Below are 23,658 nucleotides of genomic sequence, written 5' to 3'. Positions count from 1 at the left end.
CTTCTTCCTGGTTTAGTCTTGGGAGAGTGTAAGTGTCCAGGAAATTATCCATTTCTTCTAGGTTTTCTAGTTTATTTGTGTAGAAGTGTTTATAGTATTCTCTGATGGTAGTTTGTATTTCTGTGGGGTCGGTGGTGATATCCCCTTTATCATTTTTTATTGCGTCTATTTGATTCTTCTCTCTTTTCTTCTTTATTAGTCTTGCTAGCAGTCTATCAACTTTGTTGATCTTTTCAAAAAACTAGCTCCTGGATTCATTGATTTTTTGGAGGGTTTTTTGTATCTCTATCTCCTTCAGTTCTGCTCTGATCTTAGTTATTTCTTGCTTTCTGCTAGCTTTTGAATGTGTTTGCTCTTGCTTCTCTAGTTCTTTTAATTGTGATGTTAGGGTGTCAGTTTTAGATCTTTCCAGCTTTCTCTTGTGGGCATTTAGTGCTATAAATTTCCCTCTACACACTGCTTTAAATGTGTCCCAGAGATTCTGGTATGTTGTATCTTTGTTCTCATTGGTTTCAAAGAACATCTTTATTTCTGTCTTCATTCCGTTATGTACTCAGTAGTCATTCAGGAGCAGGTTGTTCAGTTTCCATGTAGTTAAGTGGTTTTGATTGAGTTTCTTAGTCCTGAGTTCTAGTTTGATTGCACTGTGGTCTGAGAGACAGCTTGTTATAATTTCTGTTCTTTTACATTTGCTGAGGAGTGCTTTACTTCCAACTGTGTGGTCAATTTTGGAATAAGTGCGATGTGGTGCTGAGAAGAATGTATATTCTGTTGATTTGGGGTGGAGAGTTCTGTAGATGTCTATTAGGTCCGCTTGGTGCAGAGTTGAGTTCAATTCCTGGATATCCTTGTTAACTTTCTGTCTCGTTGATCTGTCTAATGTTGACAGTGGGGTGTTGAAGTCTCCCATTATTATTGTATGGGAGTCTAAGTCTCTTTGTAAGTCTCTAAGGACTTGGTTTATGAATCTGGGTGCTCCTGTATTGGGTGCATATATATTTAGGATAGTTAGCTATTCCTGTTGAATTGATCCCTTTACCATTATGTAATGGCCTTCCTTGTCTCCTTTGATCTTTGATGGTTTAAAGTCTGTTTTATCAGAGACTAGGATTGCAACCCCTGCTTTTTTTTGTTCTCCATTTGCTTGGTAGATCTTCCTCCACCCCTTTATTTTGAGCCTATGTGTGTCTCTGCATGTGAGATGGGTCTCCTGAATACAGCAAACTGATGAGTCTTCAACTAACGAGCAAAATAACCAGCTGATATCACCATGACAGGATCAAGTTCATACATAACAATATTAACCTTAAATGTAAATGGACTAAATGGTCCAATTAAAAGACACAGACTGGCAAATTAGAGTTAAATTTTTTATATAATATAAGGTAAGGATCCAACTTCATTCTTTCATATGTAGATATTCAGTTTTCCCACCAACATTTGTGTGTGTGTGTGTTTTTTTTTTAGAAGACTGTCCTTTCCTCATTGGGTGGCCTTAGCAACCTTCTGGAAAATAATTTGACCTTATGCTATGAATACACTATACTATACACATACTGTTAACTTGGTGTTTATTTATGTGCTCTCTATTCTATTCTATCAGGTTATAAGTCTGTCTTTATGCCTGTACCACATTATTTTGATTAATGTAGCTTTGGAATAAGTTTGAAATCAGAAAATGTGGGATCTCCAACTTCATTTTTCTTTTTCAAGATTGTTTCAGCCATTCAGGGTCCCTTGAGATTCCATGTAAATTTTAGGATGAATTTTTGTATTGCTGCAAAAACAAAACAAAACAAAACAAAAGCCATTGGGATTTTGATAGAGGTTGTATTAATATGTAGATTGGGTAGTATTGACATCTTAACAGCATTAAATATTCCAATCCATAAACATGGGATATCTTTCAATTTACTTGTGTTTAATTTCTCTCAGTAACATTTTGTAGTGAAAACAACAAGTATACAAGTCTTTTACCTCCTTGGATAAGTTTATTTCTAAATTTATTATTATTATTATTTTAAATTTTTATTTATTTATTTATTTTTGAGATGGAGTCTTGCTCTGCTGCCCTGGCTGGAGTGCGGTGGTGCGATCGTAGCTCACTGCAAGCTCCGCCTCCTGGGTGCAAGCATTTCTGCCTCAGCCTCCTGAGTAGCTGGGATTACAGGTGCCTGCCACTGTGCTGGCTAATTTTTGTATTTTTAGTAAAGATGGGGTTTCACCATGTTGGCCAGGCTGGTCCCGAACTTCTGACCTCAAGTGATCCACCTGTCTTGGCCTCTCAGTATTATTATTTTTGAGACAGAGTCTCTCTCTGTTACCCAGGCTGGAGTGCAGTGGCGCAATCTCAGCTCACTGCAACCTCTGCCTACCAGGTTCAAGTGATTCTCCCACCTCAGCCTCCCAAGTAGCTGGGACTACAAGCACCCACCATCATACCTGAATAATTTTTGTATTTTTGTAGAGACAGGGTTTCACCATGTTGGCCAGACTGGTCTTAAACTCCCAACCTCAGGTGATCCACCTGTCTCGGCCTTCCAAAGTGCTGGGATTACAGGTGTGAGCTGCAATTTCTAAATACATTATTATTTTTGATGCTATTATAAATGGCATTGTTTTCTTAATTTCTTTTTCATATTGCTCAGTGTTAGTGTAGTTAGCAATGTGACTGATCTGTATTTTTTACCCTGCAACTTTGCTGAATTTATTGTTCTAGTAGTGTGTTTGTGTGTGTGTGTGTGCGTGCGCGTGCATATGAGCACAGGGGGGTAAGCCTTAGGGCTTTCTACGTATATAGAGCTTTCTACATATGTAGGGTTTCTACAATTTAAGATCATGTTATCTGTGAACAGAGATAATTTTACTTTTTCCTTTCTAAATTGTGTGCCTTTTATTTCTTTTTCTTGCCTAATTGTGGTGTCTAGGACTTCCAGTACTAGGTTAGATAGATGGTGAAAGTGGGCCTCCTTGCCTTGTTCCTAATCTTGGAGAAAAACTTGCAGTCTTTCACTATTGAGTATATTATAATCTGTGGGCTTTTCGTATATGGCCTTTATTGTGTTGAAGAAGTTTTCTTCTATTTCTAGTTTCTTTAGTGTGTGTTTTTTGTTCTTGTTAAGACAAGGGCTCACTCTGTCACCAAGGCTGGAGTGCAGTGGCACAATCATGGCTCACTGCAGCCTTGACTTCCCAGGTTCAAGCAATCCTCACACCTCAGCCTCCTGACTAGCTATAACTATAAGCACACGCCACCATACCTGGCTGATATTTTTTATTTTTTGTGGAGCCAGGGTTTCACCATGTTGCTCAGGCTGGTCTCGAACTCCTGGACTAAAGTGAAACTTCTGCCTTGGCCTCTCAAAGTGCTGGGGTTACAGGCATGAGCTACTGTGCCCAGCCTCTTTTGTATTTTTTTCTTTTTTTATCATGAAAGGGTGTTAAATTTTGTCAAATGCTTTTTCTAAATCAATTGTGATGATCATATGTGTTTTTTTTTTCTGTCATTCTGTTAATTTGGCACATTGCATTGATTGATTTACGTATATTTAACCATCCTTGCATTCTAGAAATAAATCTCACTTGATCATGGTGTATAATCCTTTTAATGTGCTGTTGAATTCTGTTTGCTAGTATTTTGGTAAGGTTTTCTGTATCAATATTCATCGGGTATGTTTGTATTTAGTTTTCTTATTTTGTAGTGCCTTTGTCTGTCTTCAGTATACATTGATCTCAAAGGATGAGTTGGGAAGTATTTTTTCCTCTTCATTTTTCTGGGAGAATTTATGAGGAGTTGGTAGTATTTTTTCCTTGATCACTGTGCTATGTGTTAGCTTGTAATGTTATTCTTCATCATTTGGCTTAGCAAACTTTGCCTTGGCTCTCCTGTGTTCCTGACTTAAATTATTATTATTATTTTTTTTTTTTTTTTTTTTTTTGAGACGGAGTCTCGCTCTGTAGCCCAGGCTGGAGTGCAGTGGCCGGATCTCAGCTCACTGCAAGCTCCGCCTCCCGGGTTCACGCCATTCTCCGGCCTCAGCCTCCCGAGTAGCTGGGACTACAGGCACCCGCCACCTCGCCCGGCTAGTTTTTTGTATTTCTTAGTAGAGACGGGGTTTCACCGTGTTATCCAGGATGGTCTCGATCTCCTGACCTCGTGATCCACCCGTCTCGGCCTCCCAAAGTGCTGGGATTACAGGCTTGAGCCACCGCGCCCGGCCTGACTTAAATTATTATTGGCTGTAACAGCAGACACACCTAACATCAGAATACTCATTTTGCATGATGATTTGGTTGGCAAAATCCAAATCTTACTCTTTTTTTTGGTTTTAAATTTTAATCAAAGCACGTATATAAGATTACTTTATTCCTGCATCTTCTCAATTGTTTCTTCCTTGTATTTGCTCTTTTCCTTTCCTAGTTGGTGAGATTTAGCTTTTTGTTCAAGGATCATTTTGCCGTCTTTGTCCAGTTTTAGCCTAGTGAGAACTACCTTGCTTTGGCGAGTGCCCACATGGACGGTTGTGCCATTAGCCTTTTCCCGCTGCACCCGTTCAGTGCAGATAACATATTTCTTCCTGTAAACCTGGACTACTTTGCCCATTTGCTGACCTTTATAGTGTCCTCATACAACCTGAACTTCATCATCCTTTCGGATGGGCATGGATCGCACATTGTACTTCTGTCTCAGCTCTTTGGAAACAGGGGAAGACATAATCTTCCTGCGAATGTGGGAAGGTGCATTGAAATGCCTTTTGTGATTCTTGCTTCGGTCGGAAGTCACAAAGGGATTGAACTTCATTTCGGCCACCCTGGCTTCAATGATGGCCACAAAAGGGAAGAGAACTACATGCTCATCTTACTCTTATTATAAGGAGTGTAGAGAGAGTTCAGTTTGTCTGAAGCCAAAATGAAAGAATAATAAAGTTGGAAGGGCTGAACCAGTGTCTTAACTGTCAGATTTACTATGCCTTTAAAAAATATTTTTAACATTTTTTTATTGCTGTAAAATGATATTCATAAACTACCTATACTTTAAAAATTAATATGTGTGAGAATAAGTAAAAGGAAAACAATTTATAATAACATGCATTTCAGTGTGTAAATCCTAGGTCAAACTTCACTAGAAGTAGACAGAGGCTTGCATCTATATGTAAAATTAAAATAAATATGAAAGATACAAATGGAGGCTGATACAAATTCAGCTTTATTGTACTGGCACTAAATATTCTTATCGGCTGGGCGCAGTGGCTCAAGCCTGTAATCCCAGCACTTTGGGAGGCCAAGACGGGTGGATCACGAGGTCAGAAGATCGAGACCATCCTGGCTAACACGGTGAAACGCCGTCTCTACTAAAAAATACAAAAACTAGCCAGGGGAGGTGGCGGGCGCCTGTAGTCCCAGCTACTCGGGAGGCTGAGGCAGGAAAATGGCGTAAACCCAGGAGGCGGAGCTTGCAGTGAGCTGAGATCCCGCCACTGCACTCCAGCCTGGGCGACAGAGCGAGACTCCATCTCAAAAAAAAAAAAAAAAAAAAAAAAATTCTTATCACTAGTGCATTGCTGTTGGTACTGTGGTGTTCCAGAATGGTGAAAATTTCTTGGAGAAATTTTAAATAACATTTTTTTATTGATTTACATAATATTTGTATTTGTGGAAATTGCAGTGTATCATTAAATTGGGCAAAAAACACTTTGTGTTAATTTTTTTTTTTTTTTTTTTTTGAGATGGAGTTTCACTCTTGTTGGCCAGGCTGGAGTGCAGTAGTGCGGCGATCTTGGCTCACTGCAACCTTCACCTCCTGAGTTCAAGACATTCTCCTGCCTCAGCTTCCCGAGTAGCTGGAATTACAGGCATCCTCCACCATGCCCAGCTCATTTATTGTATTTTTAGGACAGACGGGGTTTCAACATGTTGGCCAGGCTGGTCTTGAACTCCTGACCACAAGTGATCCACCCACCTCAGCCTCCCAGAGTGCTGGGATTACAGGCATGAGCCACCATGACCCGTCAAAAAAAATTTTTTTTTCAGAGGCAGGATCTCACTTTGTCACCCAGGCTGGTTTTGAATGCATGGCCTCCAGAGATCCTCCCACTTTGGTCTCCCAAAGCACTCGGATTACAGGTGTGAGACACTGATCTTGGTCTGTGTTTAGATTTGGAGTTTGGTTTTAGGCTTGGATAATTATAAATAGATTTTTTTTTCCTACATGAATGTCCTGTGAGATATTCACAAGACACACAGGATTTGAGACAGTTCTTCATTGTGTGATACTGTCCGTTGCACTGTAGGATGGGCTAGCATTCCTTAGTACCCTCTACTAAATGCCAGTAGTCCACCCTCACAATTATTATGACAACCAAAAATGACTTCACAAATTTCCAAATGCCGTATATGAGGTGGTAATTACATCCATAAAAAATTTCTAGGATAGAGTGAGGAAGAAAAGAGATTTGCTGATAAAATTCTTTTTCTTCCCCATATACTCAATGTACCAAGCTAATAAGTGATAAGATTCTTGAGCAAAGGAGATAATGAAAGAAAAGTATGTTTGAGGCATATTCTGATAACTGTTTTCCAGGTAAGAAAGGAAAAAAGAAGCAACTTGCATTTTTTTCTGTTTTCTTTTATTTTCTTTCTTTTCTTTTCTTTTTCTTTTTTTTTTTTTAGCAGTTACAGTTTATAAAGCATTTTCACAAATTTTATACACTTCACATCAACTGTGTATTTAGTATCTCCATCATTTTACAGAGGTTGCAGAGGGAGCTCAGAAATGCTGTGATTTATTAAAAGTCATTTTAATGAAAGACCTAGAGTTAAGATCCAGATATGGCTTCAAACCCAATGTTCTTTCCATTATATTATAGCATTGCTAGGATGATGAGGGCAGAAAAAGGAATTTTTTTTAAGAGGGAAAATTTGAGACTCACAATAAAGCTAGAATTAGCAAGACTTTAATTGGATAGCTTTAAATTAACTGTCACTGACATTCTGAGAAGAAAGGTGACCAAAGCTTCTTTTCAAACTGAGCATTAATACATACCCCCTTCTTATTCTTACAGGACATTGATATGCAGCTGAGTGAAATAATGAACAATGTGCATCGGATAATGACTCGCTATACTCTTGTTTTTACCTCGTCCTCTGAAAGGAATGTCTCCCTTACAGAACAAAAGAAAAAACAGAGAACCAATTTTCTTGAGAAAATGGCTACTTATGCTAAGACTCTTGAAATTAGAGAAAAGACTCTTGCCAACATTCTGATCTGGTTGGAAGAATGGAGTAAGTTTACAGAAGCGGTTCAGAGTAAAACCATAAAGTTAATGAAAAAGATAGAGAAGAGAATGTATAAGTAAATTTTGAAGGATTAATCAGACTAAAGAAGAAAAGACTAAGGAGGTTATTCAGAGAATGGTTATCCTCTATTCCAGTAGGAATAAAATAGGAAAAATATAGACTTGTTCACTAAGCGCCAGCTATGCTGGCCTCCTTTTTTTTTTAAAGCATGCCAGCAGTGTCTTTATGCATACTATTCCCTTATCTGGAGCATCTTCCACCAGATGGACACATGGCTCATTCCCTGCTTAAATTCCACTTTAAAATGAGATGTTCTCTGACCATCCCCAATCCCTACCACCTGGCACTTTTTCTTACACTTTACCTTTTTTTTTTTTTTCCCCCAAGACAGGGTCTCACTCTGTCACCCAGACTGGAATGCAGTGGTGCGATTCCGGCTCACTGCAACTCCCGCCTCCCAGGCTCAAGCGATTCTTCTGCCTCAACCTCCTTAGTAGCTGGGACCAGAGGCATGCACCACCACACCCAGCTAATTTTTGTATTTTTAGTAGAGACAGGGTTTCACCATGTTGGCCAGGCTGGTCTTGAACTCCTACCTCAAACGATCCACCTGCCTTGGCCTCCCAAAGTGCTGGGATTACAGGCATGAACCACTGCGCCCAGCCTACATTTCTTTATTTTTGTCTATAGCATTAGTATCTATATAATTAACTTTTTCTCTGTCTCCTTTCACCAGAAGGTAAGCAGTATGAAGTCAGGGAACTTGTTTTACTTAATGTTGTATCTACAGCATCTAGAATAGCACACGTCAGAGTAGACACTGGTTGAATGAAACAATGAATAAACTGGTCAGGTGTGGTGGCTAACGCCTGTAATCCTAGCACTTTGGGAGACTGAGACAGGTGGATTGCCTGAGCTCAGGAGTTCGAGACCAGCCTGGGTAACACGGTGAAACCTCGTCTCTACTAAAATACAAAAAATTAGCCAGGTGTGGCGGCATGTGCTTGTATTCCCAGCTACTATGGAGGTTGAGGCAGGAGAATTGTTTGAACCTGGGAGGTGGAGGTTGCAGTGAGCCGAGGTCGCGCCACTGTACTCCAGCCTGGGTGACAGAGTGAGACTCCATTTCCAAAAAAAAAAAAAAAAAAAAAATGAATAAACTAAGAATACCAAACAAGGGAATTAATTTTATTTTGTTGCTAGAAATTTCATGCAACGAGGGTTATAAATACTGGATAATGGCCGGGTGCGGTGGCTCATGCTGGTAATCCCAGCACTTTGGGAGGCCGAGGCTGGCAGATCACCCCAGGTCAGGAGTTTGAGATCAGCCTGGCCAACATGGTGAAACCCCATCTCTACTAAAAATTCAAAAATTAGCTGGGCGTGGTGGCTCATGCCTCTGGTCCCAGCTACTAGGGAGGTTGAGGCAGGAGAATCGCTTGAACCTGGGAGGTAGAGGTTGCACTGAGCTGAGATTGCGCCACTGCACTCCAACCTGGGTGAGAGTGAGACTCAGTCTTAAAAAAAAAAAAAAAAAAAAAAAACTGGATAACTTGCCAAATGAGTTAATTAGGGCTTAGATCTCCAATATTAAAACACATACACATAGGCCGGGTGTGGGGGCTCATGCCTATAATCCCAGCACTTTGGGAGGCTGAGGTGGGTGGATCACCTGAGGTCAGGAGTTCAAGACCAGCCTGGCCAACATGGTGAAACCCCGTCTTTACTAAAAATACAAAAATTAGCTGGGCATGGTGGCACATGCATGTAATCCCAGCTACTCGGGAGGCTGAGACAGGAGAATTGCTTGAACCCGGGAGGCAGAGGTTGCAGTAAGTTGAGATAGCGCCACTGCACTCCAGCCTGGACAGAGCAAGATTCTGTCTCAAAACAAAACACACACATACACACACACATAATTTTAGGTACCAAACCAGACATTTTTTAACCTGATTAATGTATTTATGTCTAAGACTTACTGTTTAGCCTTCTATTCCAAGTTTCTTCCTTTTTAATTTCTTCATAGAGAAAAGCCTCAGAATGGCAGTAAGTGTGAGATACCTATATTCCCCAATTTACTATATTGAGTAGTTACCCAATATTATAAGCCTATGTAGCTATAGATTTTTATTTTTCTGCATAAAAACGATTTTTTTTTTACTCTCTTCAAGATGCCGTTTTGTCTGAGATGACTCTAATGGATGTTGATGAACACTACCACTGGATAGCACGAATGGAGATGTTACCAGATACGTTAAAAGCTATTGAGAAAAATGTCAAGATACTAAGCAGATTTAGTACAGCTTTCCTTGATGAAAAGAAGAAACAAAAGAAAAAAATATGTAAGCATGCTTTATGATTTTGGAGTTGGAGTAGATGGAGTTGTTTTTTTTTTTTTTTTTCCAGACAGTCTCGCTCTATCACTCAGGCTGAAGTGCAGTGGCCTGATCTCAGCTCAATGCAACCTCTGCCTCCAGGTTTCAAGCGATTCTCCTGCCTCCACCTCCAAAGTAGCTGGAACTACAGACATGTACTACCACGCCTGGCTAATTTTTGAATTCTAATAGAGACAGGGTTTCACCATGTTGGCCAGGCTAGTGTCAGACTCCTGACCTCAAGTTATCCACCTGACTTGGCCTTCCAAAATGCTGGGATTACAGGCATGAGCCACTGCACCTGGCCAAAAAAACCCCAGCTTTATTAAGGCATAATTTGCATACATGTTAAGTATACAATTAAATGATTTTCCATGTATTTACAGAGTTATGCAGTTATCACCACAATCTAATTTTATTTTTATTTATTTTAAATTTATTAATTTTAATTTTTTTTTTTTTTTTTTGAGACAGGGTCTCACCCTGTCACCTAGGCTGGAGTGCAGTGGTGAGATCTTGGCTCACTGCAACCTTCGCCTCTTGGGTTCAAGCGATTCTTGTACCTCAGCCCCTGGAGTAGCTGGGATTACAGGCACCTGCCACCATGCCTGGCTAGTTTTTTTGTATTTTTAGTAGAGACAGGGGTTTTACCATGTTGGCCAGACTGATTTCAAACTCCTGACCTCAAATAATCCACCAGCCTTGGCCTCCCAAAGTGCTGGGATTACAGGTGTGAGTCACCGCACCCGGCCAACAATCTAATTTTAGAACATTTCCATTATCCCAAAAAATCCCTCATACTAATTTATAGTCAATCCTTATACCCATCGGCAGCACCAGACAGTCACTAATGTATTTTCTTTTATACTACATTTGTTTTATCTGGATATTTCACACAAACAGAATCATATTATATGTAGTATTTTCTGTTTATTTTCTTTCAACTAGTATAATGTTTTCTAAATTCAGCCATGTTATAGGACATTTTGGTAATTTCTTTTCATTGTTAGTTTACACATGTTTGGATATACCACATTTTGTTTACCCATTCACTTGTTGATGTACATTTGAATTGTTTCCACTTTGGGGCTTTTATGAATAATGCCATTATTTACCTACTTATTTTGGGTAGATAGCTAGGAATTGAATTGCTAGGACATATGGTAAGTTTATGTTTAACTTTTAAAGAAACTCATAACTATTTACCAAAGTGACTGTACCATTTTACACTCTTATCAGCAATGTATGCAGGTTCCAATTTCTCCATTTCCTCAACAACACTTGTTATTGTCTGTCTTTTTTTTTTTTTTTTTTTGACGGAGTTTCACTCTTGTTGCCCAGGCTGGAGTGCAATGGCGCAATCTCAGCTCACTGCAACCTCCGCCTCCTGGGTTCAAGCGATTCTCCTGCCTCAGCCTCCTGAGTAGCTGGGATTACAAGCATGTGCCACCGTGCCCTGCTAATTTTGTATGTTTAGTGGAGATGGGGTTTCTCCATGTTGGTCAGGCTGGTCTCAAACTCCTGACCTCAGGCGATCCACCCACCTCTGCCTCCCAAAGTGCTGAGATTACAGGTACCCGGCCTCTGTCTGTCTGTTTTTTTATTATGGCCATCCTAGTACATGTGAAGTGGTATCTCACTGTGGTTTTAGTTTGCATTTTCCTAATGGCAAATGATGCTGAGCGTGTTTCACATACTTATTAAGACATTTCCATATATTTTTTGGTGAAATATCTATTCAAATACTTGCCCATTTTTAAAATTGAGTTTTAACATTTCTTTTTTTTTTTTTTTTTTTGATATGGAGTCTCACTCTGTCACCCAGGCTGGAGTGCAGTGGCATGATCTCAGCTCACTACAACCTCCACCTCCCGGCTTCAAGTGATTCTCCTGCCTCAGCCTCCCGAGAGCTGGGATTACAGGCGCATGCCACCACACCTGGCTGATTTTTGTATTTTTAGAAGAGATGGAGTTTCACCATCTTGGCCAGGCTGGTCTTGAACTCCTGACCTTGTGATCCACCCTCCTCGGCCTCCCAAAGTGCTGGGATTACAGGCATGAGCCACCGTGCCTGGTGGAGTTTTAACGTTTCTTTGCAGCTTCTGGATATAGGGTTTGTTTTTTTTTCTTTTTGACAGGGTCTTGCCCTGTTGCCCAAGCTGGGGTGCATTGGTATAATAATAGTACACTGCCGCCTGGAGTTCCTGGGCTCAAGGGATCCTCCTGCCTCAGTCTCCTGAGTAGCTGGGACTACAGGTGTGTGCTACCACACCCAGCTAATTTTTAAAAACTTCTTGTAGAGACAGAGTCTCATCGTATTGTCCAGGCTAGTCTCAAACTCCTGAGCTCAAATGATCCTCCTGCCTCAGCCTCCCAAAGTTCTGGGATTATAGGCATGAGTCACCACGCCTGGCTGGATATAAGTCCTTTATCAGACAAGTGATTTGCAAGTATTTTCTCCCTGCCTATGACTTGTCTTTTCATTTTCTTATGGTGTTTTTGAAGCCTAAAAATGTTTAATTTTGATGAAATACAATAAGTGTATCAATTTTTTTTTAATGAATCATGATTTTAGTATCGTGCTAAGAACTCGTATCACTCAGGGTTCAATAAGAGAACTAGTATGACATTATATATAATCCTTACATATATGTAGATTCCATTGCAATTGGGAAACATACTTTGTATGATTTATTTTTATTTGTTTATTTATTTATTTACTTTTGAGACAGTCTCACTCTGTCACCCAGGCTGGATGCAGTGGTGTGATCTCGGCTCACTGCAACGTCTGCCTCTTTGGTTCAAGCGATTCTCCTGCCTCAGCCGACGATGCCACTAGGCATGGGTTTTTCCAGGCTTTGCTCAAGTCAAATCATCCCCGTAGGCAGTAGAGTTGTCAGTCCTCACAGCCTGCCTCACTCTGGTAGAAGTTCCAGGCCATGGATCTGGCGGTTGAGGATGGATGCAACTCCAAGTTTGCAAACTTTCACCGTTTGTTACTGAGGTTCAGTAGTTTTTTGTGAATAAATGCTTCTCAATGTGTTGTATACCGTTGGTCAATTTCAAAGTCTTAAAATTGTTGTTTTGGCAGTTTTGCCCAGTTTTGTCTTTGCTTTTTGGGAAAAAAAAGATTTCAAATCTTTTCAAATGTGTGTCTCACTGTTGCCCAGGCTGAAGTGCAGTGGTGTGATCTCGGCTCACCACAACCTCTGCTTCTCAGGTTCAAGCAATTCTCCTGCCTCAGCCTCCCAAGTAGCTGGGACTACAGGCACCTGCCACCATGCCTGGCTAATTTTTGTATTTTTAGTAGAGATAGGCTTTCACCATGTTGGCCAGGCTGGTCATGAACTCCTGGCCTCAAGTGATCCACCTGCCTTGGCCTCCCAAAGTGCTTGGATTACAGGCATGAGCCATTGTGCCTGGCCAAATGTGTGTCTTTTTTATCTGTTGATTTATGACACTTTTGAAAGAACCAAGGCTAGCTTTGATTCAGAAAAAAGAGAAAAGAGACACGAATCTGAGAAAGAAAATGGAAAGCGCTAGAATAACCAAAGCCAGAGAAAAGTTTTGTCTTGAATTACATCTTTTATTTTATGTACGTATGTATGTATGTATGTATTTTGAGACGGAGTCTCACTCTCTCACCCAGGCTTGAGTGCAGTGGCGCAATCTTGGCTCACTGCAACCTCTGCCTCCTGGGTTCAAGCGATTCTCCTGCCTCAGCCTCTTGAGTGGCTGGGATTGCAGGCACGCACCACCACCCCGGCTAATATTTGTATTTTCAGTAGAGACAGGGTTTCGCCATGTTGGCCAGGCTCGTCTTGAACTCCTGACCTCAGGTGATCTGCCTGCCCCGGCCTCCCAAAGTGCTGGGATTACGGGTGTGAACCACCAAGCCCTGGCCTTGTCTTAGATACATTATATCTAACCCCAAACTTGTAACTAAAATTAAGTTGAGGTCACAGCTGAATTCATGTCCTAAACTCTGGAGGTAGAAGTTCTAGGTGATTGCCAGGCGCTGTGGCTTGCACCTGTAACACCAGCAACTCAGGCAGGGAGGCTGAGGTGAGAGGATTGTTTGAGCCCAGGAAGTTGAGGCTGCAGTAATCATGCCACTGCACTCCAGCCTGAGAAATAAGGAGATCCCCTCTCAACAAAAAAGAAAGAAAAAGTTCTAGGTGATTGTGTGAAAAGAGTCATTCCTTTAAAAATAATACTGTTTATTTTAGAGCTAAAGTTTTCAGATTAATCTTTATCTTATATTTAATTAGTTATAGTTAATCTAGGCTAAATTCCTTAGGTTTAAACATAGATAGAACACAATGCAAAAGAAAAAAATGCAATCTCACTGTTTTATGTTTTTTTCTTCAGTATCTAGAGGTACTCTATGGAAATCTTGGAAAGAAAGAGTTATAAAACGACCTTCGACAGCCCATGCTTTAAGACCAGATCAGATGATTAGTGATCAATTTGCAACAAATACAAAGGTTTCAGAAATCCAAGGTATGCTACAGGAACTCAAAGGCACCACAATGTTCAGTACATTGGAAAACAGTGCTATTAAATATATATCATCAACAATAGTAAACCTTTCTAAAGCTTTGAGTATGCTAAATGATGAATTAAAAGGTGTTAACTTCCAAAGTTCCACTGTGTGTGTACAAGAGACAAGTGAGGCAGAAAAGGAGCTCTCTCTGAAGGTAATACAAGATCTCAGTAACGAAAATGAAATGCTTCAGCAGAAACTTCATGATGCAGAAGAAAAATGTGAACAACTTATTCGATCCAAAATTGTTACAGAACAAGCATATGCAATATTGTCCACATCATCAACCTTGAAAGTGTTACCTGGACCTTCTCCACAGTCATCCAGGGCCATTATCAAAGTTGGTGATATTGAGGACAATATGGACAATATTTTAGACAAGGACCTTGAAAATATTGTAGATGAAGTCCAAAGAAAAGAGACCAAGGACTCTGGGATAAAATGGGAGTCCAGTATTTCATATATAGCCCAAGCTGAAAGAACTCCAGATTTAACTGAACTGCAACAGCAACCTGTTGCTTCTGAAGATATTTCTGAAGATAGCACTAAAGATAACGTATCACTGAAGGAAGGTGATGTCTATCAGGAAGATGAGATTGACGAGTATCAGTCATGGAAAAGAAAGCACACAAAAGGCACACATGTATCTGAGACCTCTGGACCAAATCTGAGTGATAATAAAGGTGGACAGAGAGTCTCAGAGGCCAAACTTAGTCAATACTATGAGTTACAAGCACTGAAAAAGAAAAGAAAAGAAATGAAATCCTTTCCTGAAGACAAATCAAAGTCACCCACTGAAGCAAAAAGAAAACATCTCTTTTTAACTGAAACAAAGAGCCAAGGCGGCAAAAGTGGAACAAGTATGATGTTGGAGCAATTTAGGATGGTCAAACGTGAATCTCCATTTGACAAACGCCCAACTGCAGCAGAGTTTAAAGTGGAACCCACCATTGAGTCGTTGGACAAAGAGGGCGAAGGTGAAATTAGCAGCCTAGTGGAGCCACTCAATATGATCCAATTTGATGATACCGCTGAGCCACAGAAAGGAAAAATAAAAGGAAAGAAACACCGTATCTCTTCAGGAACTACCACAAGCAAAGAAGAAACAACTGAAGAGAAGGAAGTGTTGACCAAACAAGTCAAGTCTCACCGACTTGTCAAATCACTCTCAAGAGTGGCTAAAGAGACTTCAGAATCTACTAGAGTTCTAGAAAGTCCAGATGGCGAAAGTGAACAGAGTAACCTCGAAGAATTTCAGAAAGCCATAATGGCTTTCCTAAAACAGAAAATTGATAACACAGGAAAGCCTTTTGACAAAAAGACTGTTCCGAAAGAAGAGGCGTTATTAAAAAGAACAGAAGCTGAAAAATTAGGAATCATAAAGGCAAAAATGGAGGAATATTTCCAAAAAGTGGCTGAAACTGTGACTAAAATCTTGAGAAAATACAAAGAGATAAAAAAGGAAGAACGAGTTGGAGAGAAACCTATAAAACAAAAAAAGGTAGTCTCATTTATGCCAGGATTGCATTTTCAGAAGTCACCAATTAGTGCAAAGTCTGAAAGCAGCACCTTCCTCTCACATGAGAGCACAGATCCAGTAATTAACAATTTAATGCAAATGATCTTGGCTGAAATAGAAAGTGAAAGAGATATTCCAACAGTCTCAGCAGTACAGAAAGACCACAAGGAGACGGAAAAACAAAGGCGGGAGCAATATTCGCAAGAGGGTCAAGAACAAATGTCTGGCATGAGTCTCAAACAGCAGTTCCTGGAAGAAAGAAATCTCTTGAAGGAGCGCTACGAGAAGATAAGTGAGAACTGGGAAGAGAAAAAGGCGCAGCTCCAGATGAAGGAGGGAAAGCAAGAACAACAGAAACAGAAACAGTGGCAGAAAGAAGAGATGTGGAAGAAAGAGCAAAAACAGACAACTCCAAAGCAGGCTGAGCGAGAGGAGAAGCAAAAGCAAAGAGGACAGGAGGAAGAAGAGCTTTCAAAGTCAAGTCTGCAGCGACTGGAAGAAGGCACCCGAAAAATGAAAGCACAAGGGTTGCTCTTGGAAAAGGAGAATGGACAGATGAGGCAGATTGAGAAGGAAGTGAAACATCTGGGGCCAAACATGAGAAGGGAGAAAGGGAAGGAAAAGCAGAAGCCTGAGAGGGGGCTGGAGGATCTCAGAAGGCAGACCAAAACAAAGGAGCAGATGCAGATGAAGGAAACACAACCTAAAGAGCTAGAAAAACTGGTCACCCAAACTCCAATGACATTATCTCCCAGGTGGAAGAGTGTATTGAAAGATGTACCGTGGTTATATGAAGGAAAAGAGTCTCATAGGAATCTGAAGACATTAGAGAATCTTCCTGATGAAAAGGAGCCCGTATCAATCACACCTCCCCACTCCCCACAGCCCTCCTCGCCTGGAGCTCTTCCTATTTCCGGACAGCCTCTCACTAGATGCATTCATCTCACACCACAGCAGGCCCAGGAAGTGGGGATCACGCTCACCCCTCAGCAGGCCCAGGCTCAGGGGATCATGCTCACCATTCAGCAGGCCCAGGAACTAGGGATCCCTCTCACCCTTCAGCAGGCCCAGGCCCTGGAGATCCCTCTCACCCCTCAGCAGGCTCAGGAACTAGGGATCCATCTCACCCCTCAGCAGGCCCAGGAATTGGGGATCCCTCTCACCCCTCAGCAGGCACAGTCTCAGGGGATCCCTCTCACCCCTCAGCAGGCCCAGGAATTGGGGATCCCTCTCACCCCTCAGCAGGCCCAGGCTCTCGAGATCACTCTCACCCCTCAGCAGGCCCAGGAATTGGGGATCACTCTCACCCCTCAGCAGGCCCAGGAATTGGGGATCCCTCTCACCCGTCAGCAGGCTCAGGCCCTGGGGATCCCTCTCACCCCTCAGCAGGCCCAGGCCCTGGGGATCCCTCTCACCCCTCAGCAGGCCCAGGAATTGGGGATCCCTCTCACCCCTCAGCAGGCCCAGGCCCTGGGGATCCCTCTCACCCCTCAGCAGGCCCAGGAATTGGGGATCCCTCTCACCCCTCAGCAGGCCCAGGCCCTGGGGATGCCTCTCACCCCTCAGCAGGCCCAGGAATTGGGGATCCCTCTCACCCGTCAGCAGACTCAGGCCCTGGGGTTCCCTCTTACCCCTCAGCAGGCTCAGGCCCGGGGGATCCCTCTCACCCCTCAGCAGGCTCAGGAATTGGGGATCCCTCTCACCCGTCAGCAGACTCAGGCCCTGGGGTTCCCTCTCACCCCTCAGCAGGCTCAGGCCCGGGGGTTCCCTCTCACCCCTCAGCAGGCTCAGGCCCAGGGGATCCCTCTCACCCCTCAGCAGGCCCAGGCTCAGGGGATCCCTCTCACCCCTCAGCAGGCCCAGGCCCTGGGGATCCCTCTCACCCCTCAGCAGGCCCAGGAATTGGGGATCCCTCTCACCCCTCAGCAGGCTCAGGAACTGGGGATCCCTCTCACCCCTCAGCAGGCCCAGGAATTGGGGATCCCTCTCACCCGTCAGCAGACTCAGGCCCTGGGGTTCCCTCTTACCCCTCAGCAGGCTCAGGCCCTGGGGGTCCCCCTCACCCCTCAGCAGGCCCAGGAATTGGGGATCCCTCTCACCCCTCAGCAGGCCCAGGCCCTGGGGATCACTCTAACCCCTCAGCAGGCCCAGGAATTGGGGATCCCTCTCACCCCTCAGCAGGCCCAGGCCCTGGGGATCACTCTAACCCCTCAGCAGGCCCAGGAATTGGGGATCCCTCTCACCCCTCAGCAGGCCCAGGCCCTGGGGATCCCTCTCACCCCTCAGCAGGCTCAGGAATTGGGGATCCCTCTCACCCCTCAGCAGGCTCAGGCCCTGGGGATCCCTCTTACCCTTCAGCAGGCCCAGGAATTGGGGATCCCTCTCACCCCTCAGCAGGCCCAGGCCCTGGGGATCCCTCTTACCCCTCAGCAGGCCCAGGAATTGGGGATCCCTCTCACCCCTCAGCAGGCCCAGGCCCTGGGGATCACTCTAACCCCTCAGCAGGCCCAGGCCCTGGGGATCCCTCTCACCCCTCAGCAGGCTCAGGAATTGGGGATCCCTCTCACCCCTCAGCAGGCTCAGGAATTGGGGATCCCTCTCACCCCTCAGCAGGCCCAGGAATTGGGGATCCCTCTCACCCCTCAGCAGGCTCAGGAATTGGAGATCCCTCTCACCCCTCAGCAGGCTCAGGAATTGGGGATCCCTCTCACCCCTCAGCAGGCTCAGGAATTGGGGATCCCTCTCAGCCCTCAGCAGGCTCAGGAATTGGGGATCCCTCTCACCCCTCAGCAGGCCCAGGAATTGGGGATCCCTCTCACCCCTCAGCAGGCCGAGGAATTGGGGATCCCTCTCACCCCTCAGCAGGCCCAGGAATTGGGGATCCCTCTCACCCCTCAGCAGGCTCAGGAATTGGGGATCCCTCTCACCCCTCAGCAGGCTCAGGAATTGGGGATCCCTCTCACCCCTCAGCAGGCTCAGGAATTGGGGATCCCTCTCACCCCTCAGCAGGCTCAGGAATTGGGGATCCCTCTCACCCCTCAGCAGGCTCAGGAATTGGGGATCCCTCTCACCCCTCAGCAGGCTCAGGAATTGGGGATCACTCTAACCCCTCAGCAGGCTCAGGAATTGGGGATCCCTCTCACTCCTCAGCAGATGCAGGCTCAGGGGATCCCTCTCACCCCTCAGCAGGCTCAGGAATTGGGGATCACTCTCACCCCTCAGCAGGCCCAGGCCCTGGGGATCCCTCTCACCCCTCAGCAGGCTCAGGAATTGGGGATCCCTCTCACCCCTCAGCAGGCTCAGGCCCTGGGGATCCCTCTTAGCCTTCAGCAGGCCCAGGAATTGGGGATCCCTCTCACCCCTCAGCAGGCCCAGGCCCTGGGGATCCCTCTTACCCCTCAGCAGGCCCAGGAATTGGGGATCCCTCTCACCCCTCAGCAGGCACAGTCTCAGGGGATCCCTCTCACCCCTCAGCAGGCTCAGGAATTGGGGATCCCTCTCACCCCTCAGCAGGCACAGTCTCAGGGGATCCCTCTCATCCCTCTGCAGGCTCAGGAATTGGGGATCCCTCTCACCCCTCAGCAGGCTCAGGCCCTGGGGATCCCTATTACCCTTCAGCAGGCCCAGGAATTGGGGATCCCTCTCACCCCTCAGCAGGCCCAGGCCCTGGGGATCCCTCTTACCCCTCAGCAGGCCCAGGAATTGGGGATCCATCTCACCCCTCAGCAGGCACAGTCTCAGGGGATCCCTCTCACCCCTCAGCAGGCTCAGGAATTGGGGATCCCTCTCACCCCTCAGCAGGCACAGTCTCAGGGGATCCCTCTCACCCCTCAGCAGGCTCAGGCCCTGGGGATCCCTCTTACCCCTCAGCAGGCCCAGGAATTGGGGATCCCTCTCACCCCTCAGCAGGCCCAGGCCCTGGGGATCCCTCTCACCCCTCAGCAGGCCCAGGAATTGGGGATCCCTCTCACCCCTCAGCAGGCCCAGGCCCTGGGGATCACTCTAACCCCTCAGCAGGCTCAGGCCCTGGGGATCCCTCTCACCCCTCAGCAGGCCCAGGAATTGGGGATCCCTCTCACCCCTCAGCAGGCCCAGGAATTGGGGATCCCTCTCACCCCTCAGCAGGCCCAGGCCCTGGGGATCCCTCTCACCCCTCAGCAGGCTCAGGAATTGGGGATCCCTCTCACCGGTCAGCAGGCCCAGGCTCAGGGAATCACTGTCACCCCTCAGCAGGCCCAGGCCCTGGGGATCCCTCTCACTCCTCAGCAGATGCAGGCTCAGGGGATCCCTCTCACCCCTCAGCAGGCTCAGGAATTGGGGATCCCTCTCACCCCTCAGCAGGCCCAGGCCCTGGGGATCCCTCTCACCCCTCAGCAGGCTCAGGAATTGGGGATCCCTCTCACCCGTCAGCAGGCCCAGGCTCAGGGAATCACTGTCACCCCTCAGCAGGCCCAGGCCCTGGGGATCCCTCTCACTCCTCAGCAGGTGCAGGCTCAGGGGATCACTCTCACCCCTCAGCAGGCCCAGGCCCTGGGGATCCCTCTCACCCCTCAGCAGGTGCAGGCTCAGGGGATCACTCTCACCCCTCAGCAGGCCCAGGCCCTGGGGATCCCTCTCACTCCTCAGCAGATGCAGGCTCAGGGAATCACTCTCACCCCTCAGCAGGCCCAGGCCCTGGGGATCCCTCTCACCCCTCAGCAGCTGCAGGCTCAGGGGATCACTCTCACCCCTCAGCAGGCCCAGGCACTGGGAGTCCCCATCACCCCAGTAAATGCCTGGGTGTCAGCTGTCACTCTTACCCCTGAGCAAACCCAGGTTTTGGAGTCCCCTATCAACTTAGAACAGGCTCAAGAACAGTTATCGAAGTTAGGGGTTCCTCTCACCTTAGATAAAGCCCATACCTTGGGATCGCCCCTCACCCTTAAGGAAGTCCAGTGGTCCCATAAACCATTTCAGAAACCGAAGGCTTCTCTCCCCACTGGGCAATCCATCATATCAAGATTGTCTCCAAGCCTTAGGCTGTCCCTGGCATCATCAGTTCCTACTCCTGAGAAGTCCTCTATATTGCCGATATCAAGGGTTCCCCTCAACCAAGGCCCCTTTCCCCCTGGGAAGCCCCTAGAAATGGGGATTCTTTCTGAGCCTGGGAAGCTTGGGGCACCACAGACTCTTCGTTCCTCTGGACAGACCCTGGTATACGGAGGTCAATCCACTTCTGTGCAGTTCCCGGCACCACAGGCCCCTCCCACCCCTGGGCAGCTCCCAAAATTTGGGGCCCCTCCCACTCCAGGGCAGCCCTTTGAACTGGAGGCCTTTAGCTCTAGGGAGCTTTTCATAACTAGGGCCTCTCTGACTCCTCCGCCACCTCAGATGTCAAACGCCCCTCTTGCCCCCAGGCAGCGTCTTATAGCTGGAGTCCCACCCACTTCTGGACAGATTCCAAGTCTCTGGGCTCCTCTTTCTCCTGGGCAGCGCTTAGTTCCTGAAGCCTCTTCCATCCCTGGGGACCTCCTGGAATCTGGACCCTTAACCTTCTCTGAGCAGCTCCAGGAATTCCAGCCTCCTGCCACTGTTGAACAATCTCCCTATCTGCAGGCTCCTACCTCTGGGCAGCATCTGGCACCATGGACCCTTCCTGGGTTAGCTTCTTCATTATGGATCCCTCCCACCTCTAGACATCCTCCCACACTCTGGCCGTCCCCAGCCCCTGGAAAGCCCCAGAAAGGTTGGTCCCCTTCTGTTGCTAAGAAAAGATCGGCAATTATTTCTTCTCTGACATCTAAATCAGCACTGATCCATCCTCGTGCTCCAGCTTTCAAGGTAGCTCAAGTACCTTTCACCACTAAGAAGTTCCAAATGCCGGAGGTCTCTGACACTTCTGAAGAAACCCAGATACTTCGAGATCCTTTTGCTATGGAATCATTTAGAACATTTCAGTCCCATCTCACCAAATACAGGACCCCAGTATCCCAAACCCCTTACACTGGTGAAGGGGCCCTTCCCACTCTCATGAAGCCTACATCACTATCTTCTCTCACTACTCTACTCAAAACATCACAGATTTCACCTTTGGAATGGTACCAGAAATCCCGATTCCCTCCTATAGACAAGCCCTGGATACTGAGTTCAGTTTCAGGTACCAAGAAACCCAAAATAATGGTGCCCCCTTCCTCTCCTCAAGAACTTGAAGAAAAGAGGTATTTTGTTGATGTGGAGGCTCAGAAGAAGAACCTGATACTATTAAATCAGGCTATAAAAACTTGTGGACTCCCTTCACAGCTGCACACAACGGCTAGGACTCTCATAATTGAGATACTTCATACGGACACGGTTCAGTTGGGATACCTATTCCGCAAGTACATTGCCTATAGGCTGATCCAGTATGCCAGGTAGATACAATTATTATATGTCTAGTTTTCTGGTTTAGTTCTGATTGCAAATATTTTCTGTCATTGTCCCAGAAGTATATTCATATTTGTCAGACCATATGTTCTAAAAGACTGTCTTATATAAGGTCTATGAGAAGGAAGCCTGTTTAAGATAGCAAAAGGAGATATATTTTTTGGAAAATAAGAAATGACATATAACATGATCCATTTCATCCATATATATCTCCAGCAGAGAAGCCAAGTATATTTTGTGGATCATGGTTGGTCTCCAAAATATCAACTTCAAAAGTTTAGAGATGCTTTCCACTTATTCCGAATTTCTTTCATCATTTTTGGTTCACCAGAAATGTATGATTTTTAAAATGGGAAATAGCATAAAAAAGAATGAGACCAGGAATGGTGGCTCATGCCTGTAATCCCAGCACTTTGGGAGGCTGAGGCAGGTGGATCATTTGAGGTCAGAAGTTCGAGACCAGCCTGGCCAACATGGTGAAATCCTGTCTCTGCAAAAAATACAAAAATTAGACAGGCATGGTTGCGTGCACCTGTAATCCCAGGATTACTTGGGAGGTTGGGGCAGGAGAATCACTTGAAGCCGGGAGGTGGAGGTTGCAATGAGCTGATCGTGCCACTGCACTCCAGCCTGGGTGAGAGAGTCAGATTCTGCCTCAAAATAATAATAATAATAATAATAATAAAAAGAGATCCTGCCATTTGCAACAACATGGATGGAACTAGAGGTCATTATGTTAAGTGAAATAAGCCGGGCACAGAAAGACAAACTTCACATGTTCTCACTTATTTGTGGGAGCTAAAAATTAAAACAATTGAACTAATGGACATAAAGAGTAGAAGGATGGGACAGGTGCAGTGACTCACATCTGTAATCCCAGCATTTTGGAAGGCTGAGGGGGGAGGATCACTTGAGCCCAGGAGTTTGAGACCAGCTTGGACAACAAATTGAGACCCTGTCTCTACAAAAAAATACAAAAAATTAGCTGGGCATGACGGTGCATGCTTGTAATCCCAGCTACTCAGGAAGCTCAGCTTGGAGGATCACTCAAGCCCCAGGAGGTCGAGACTGCAGTAAACCAAGATCGCGCCACTGCACTCCAGCCTGGGTGACAGAGTGAGACCCAGTCTCAAGAAAAAAAAAAAGAGAAGGATGGTTACCAGAGGCTAGAAAGGGTAGTGGGGTTGGGGGGAAAGTAGAGATGGTTAATGGATACAAAAAAATAGAATGAATAAGATCTAGCAATTGAAAGCACAACGGGGTGACTATAGTCAATAATAATGTAATTGTACATTTAAAAATAACAAAGAATATAATTGGATTATTGGATTGTCTGTAACACAAAGGATAAATGCTTGAGGCAATGGATACCCCATTTACCCTGATGATTATTATACATTGCATGCCTGTATCAAAACATCTCCTGTACCCCCAAAATATATATACCTACTATGTACCCACAAAAAAATTTTTAATGAAAAAAAAAAAAGGCTCACATCTGTAATCCCAGCACTTTGGGA

The 23,658-nt window shown here is 45.1% G+C and overlaps 1 protein-coding gene and 1 pseudogene across 1 annotated transcript in view; one reads left to right on the top strand and one right to left on the bottom strand.

Moving 5' to 3' along the window:
* FAM186A (family with sequence similarity 186 member A) overlaps positions 1-23,658 on the top strand; it is a 78,241-nt gene that overhangs the window by 32,316 nt on the left and 22,267 nt on the right. The window contains exons 2-7 of the mRNA XM_077953094.1: positions 7,062-7,281; positions 9,468-9,638; positions 14,043-16,837; positions 17,774-19,177; positions 20,330-21,035; positions 21,141-22,125. Of these exons, the coding sequence (XP_077809220.1) occupies positions 7,062-7,281; positions 9,468-9,638; positions 14,043-16,837; positions 17,774-19,177; positions 20,330-21,035; positions 21,141-22,125 (6,281 nt within the window). The remainder of the gene's footprint in view (positions 1-7,061; positions 7,282-9,467; positions 9,639-14,042; positions 16,838-17,773; positions 19,178-20,329; positions 21,036-21,140; positions 22,126-23,658) is intronic.
* On the bottom strand, positions 4,364-4,801 carry LOC712551 (large ribosomal subunit protein uL24 pseudogene; annotated as a pseudogene).

This window comes from Macaca mulatta, chromosome 11, assembly GCF_049350105.2.
Source record: "Macaca mulatta isolate MMU2019108-1 chromosome 11, T2T-MMU8v2.0, whole genome shotgun sequence".
Lineage (NCBI taxonomy): Eukaryota > Metazoa > Chordata > Mammalia > Primates > Cercopithecidae > Macaca > Macaca mulatta.
This window is presented reverse-complemented; position numbering and strand designations above follow the sequence as displayed.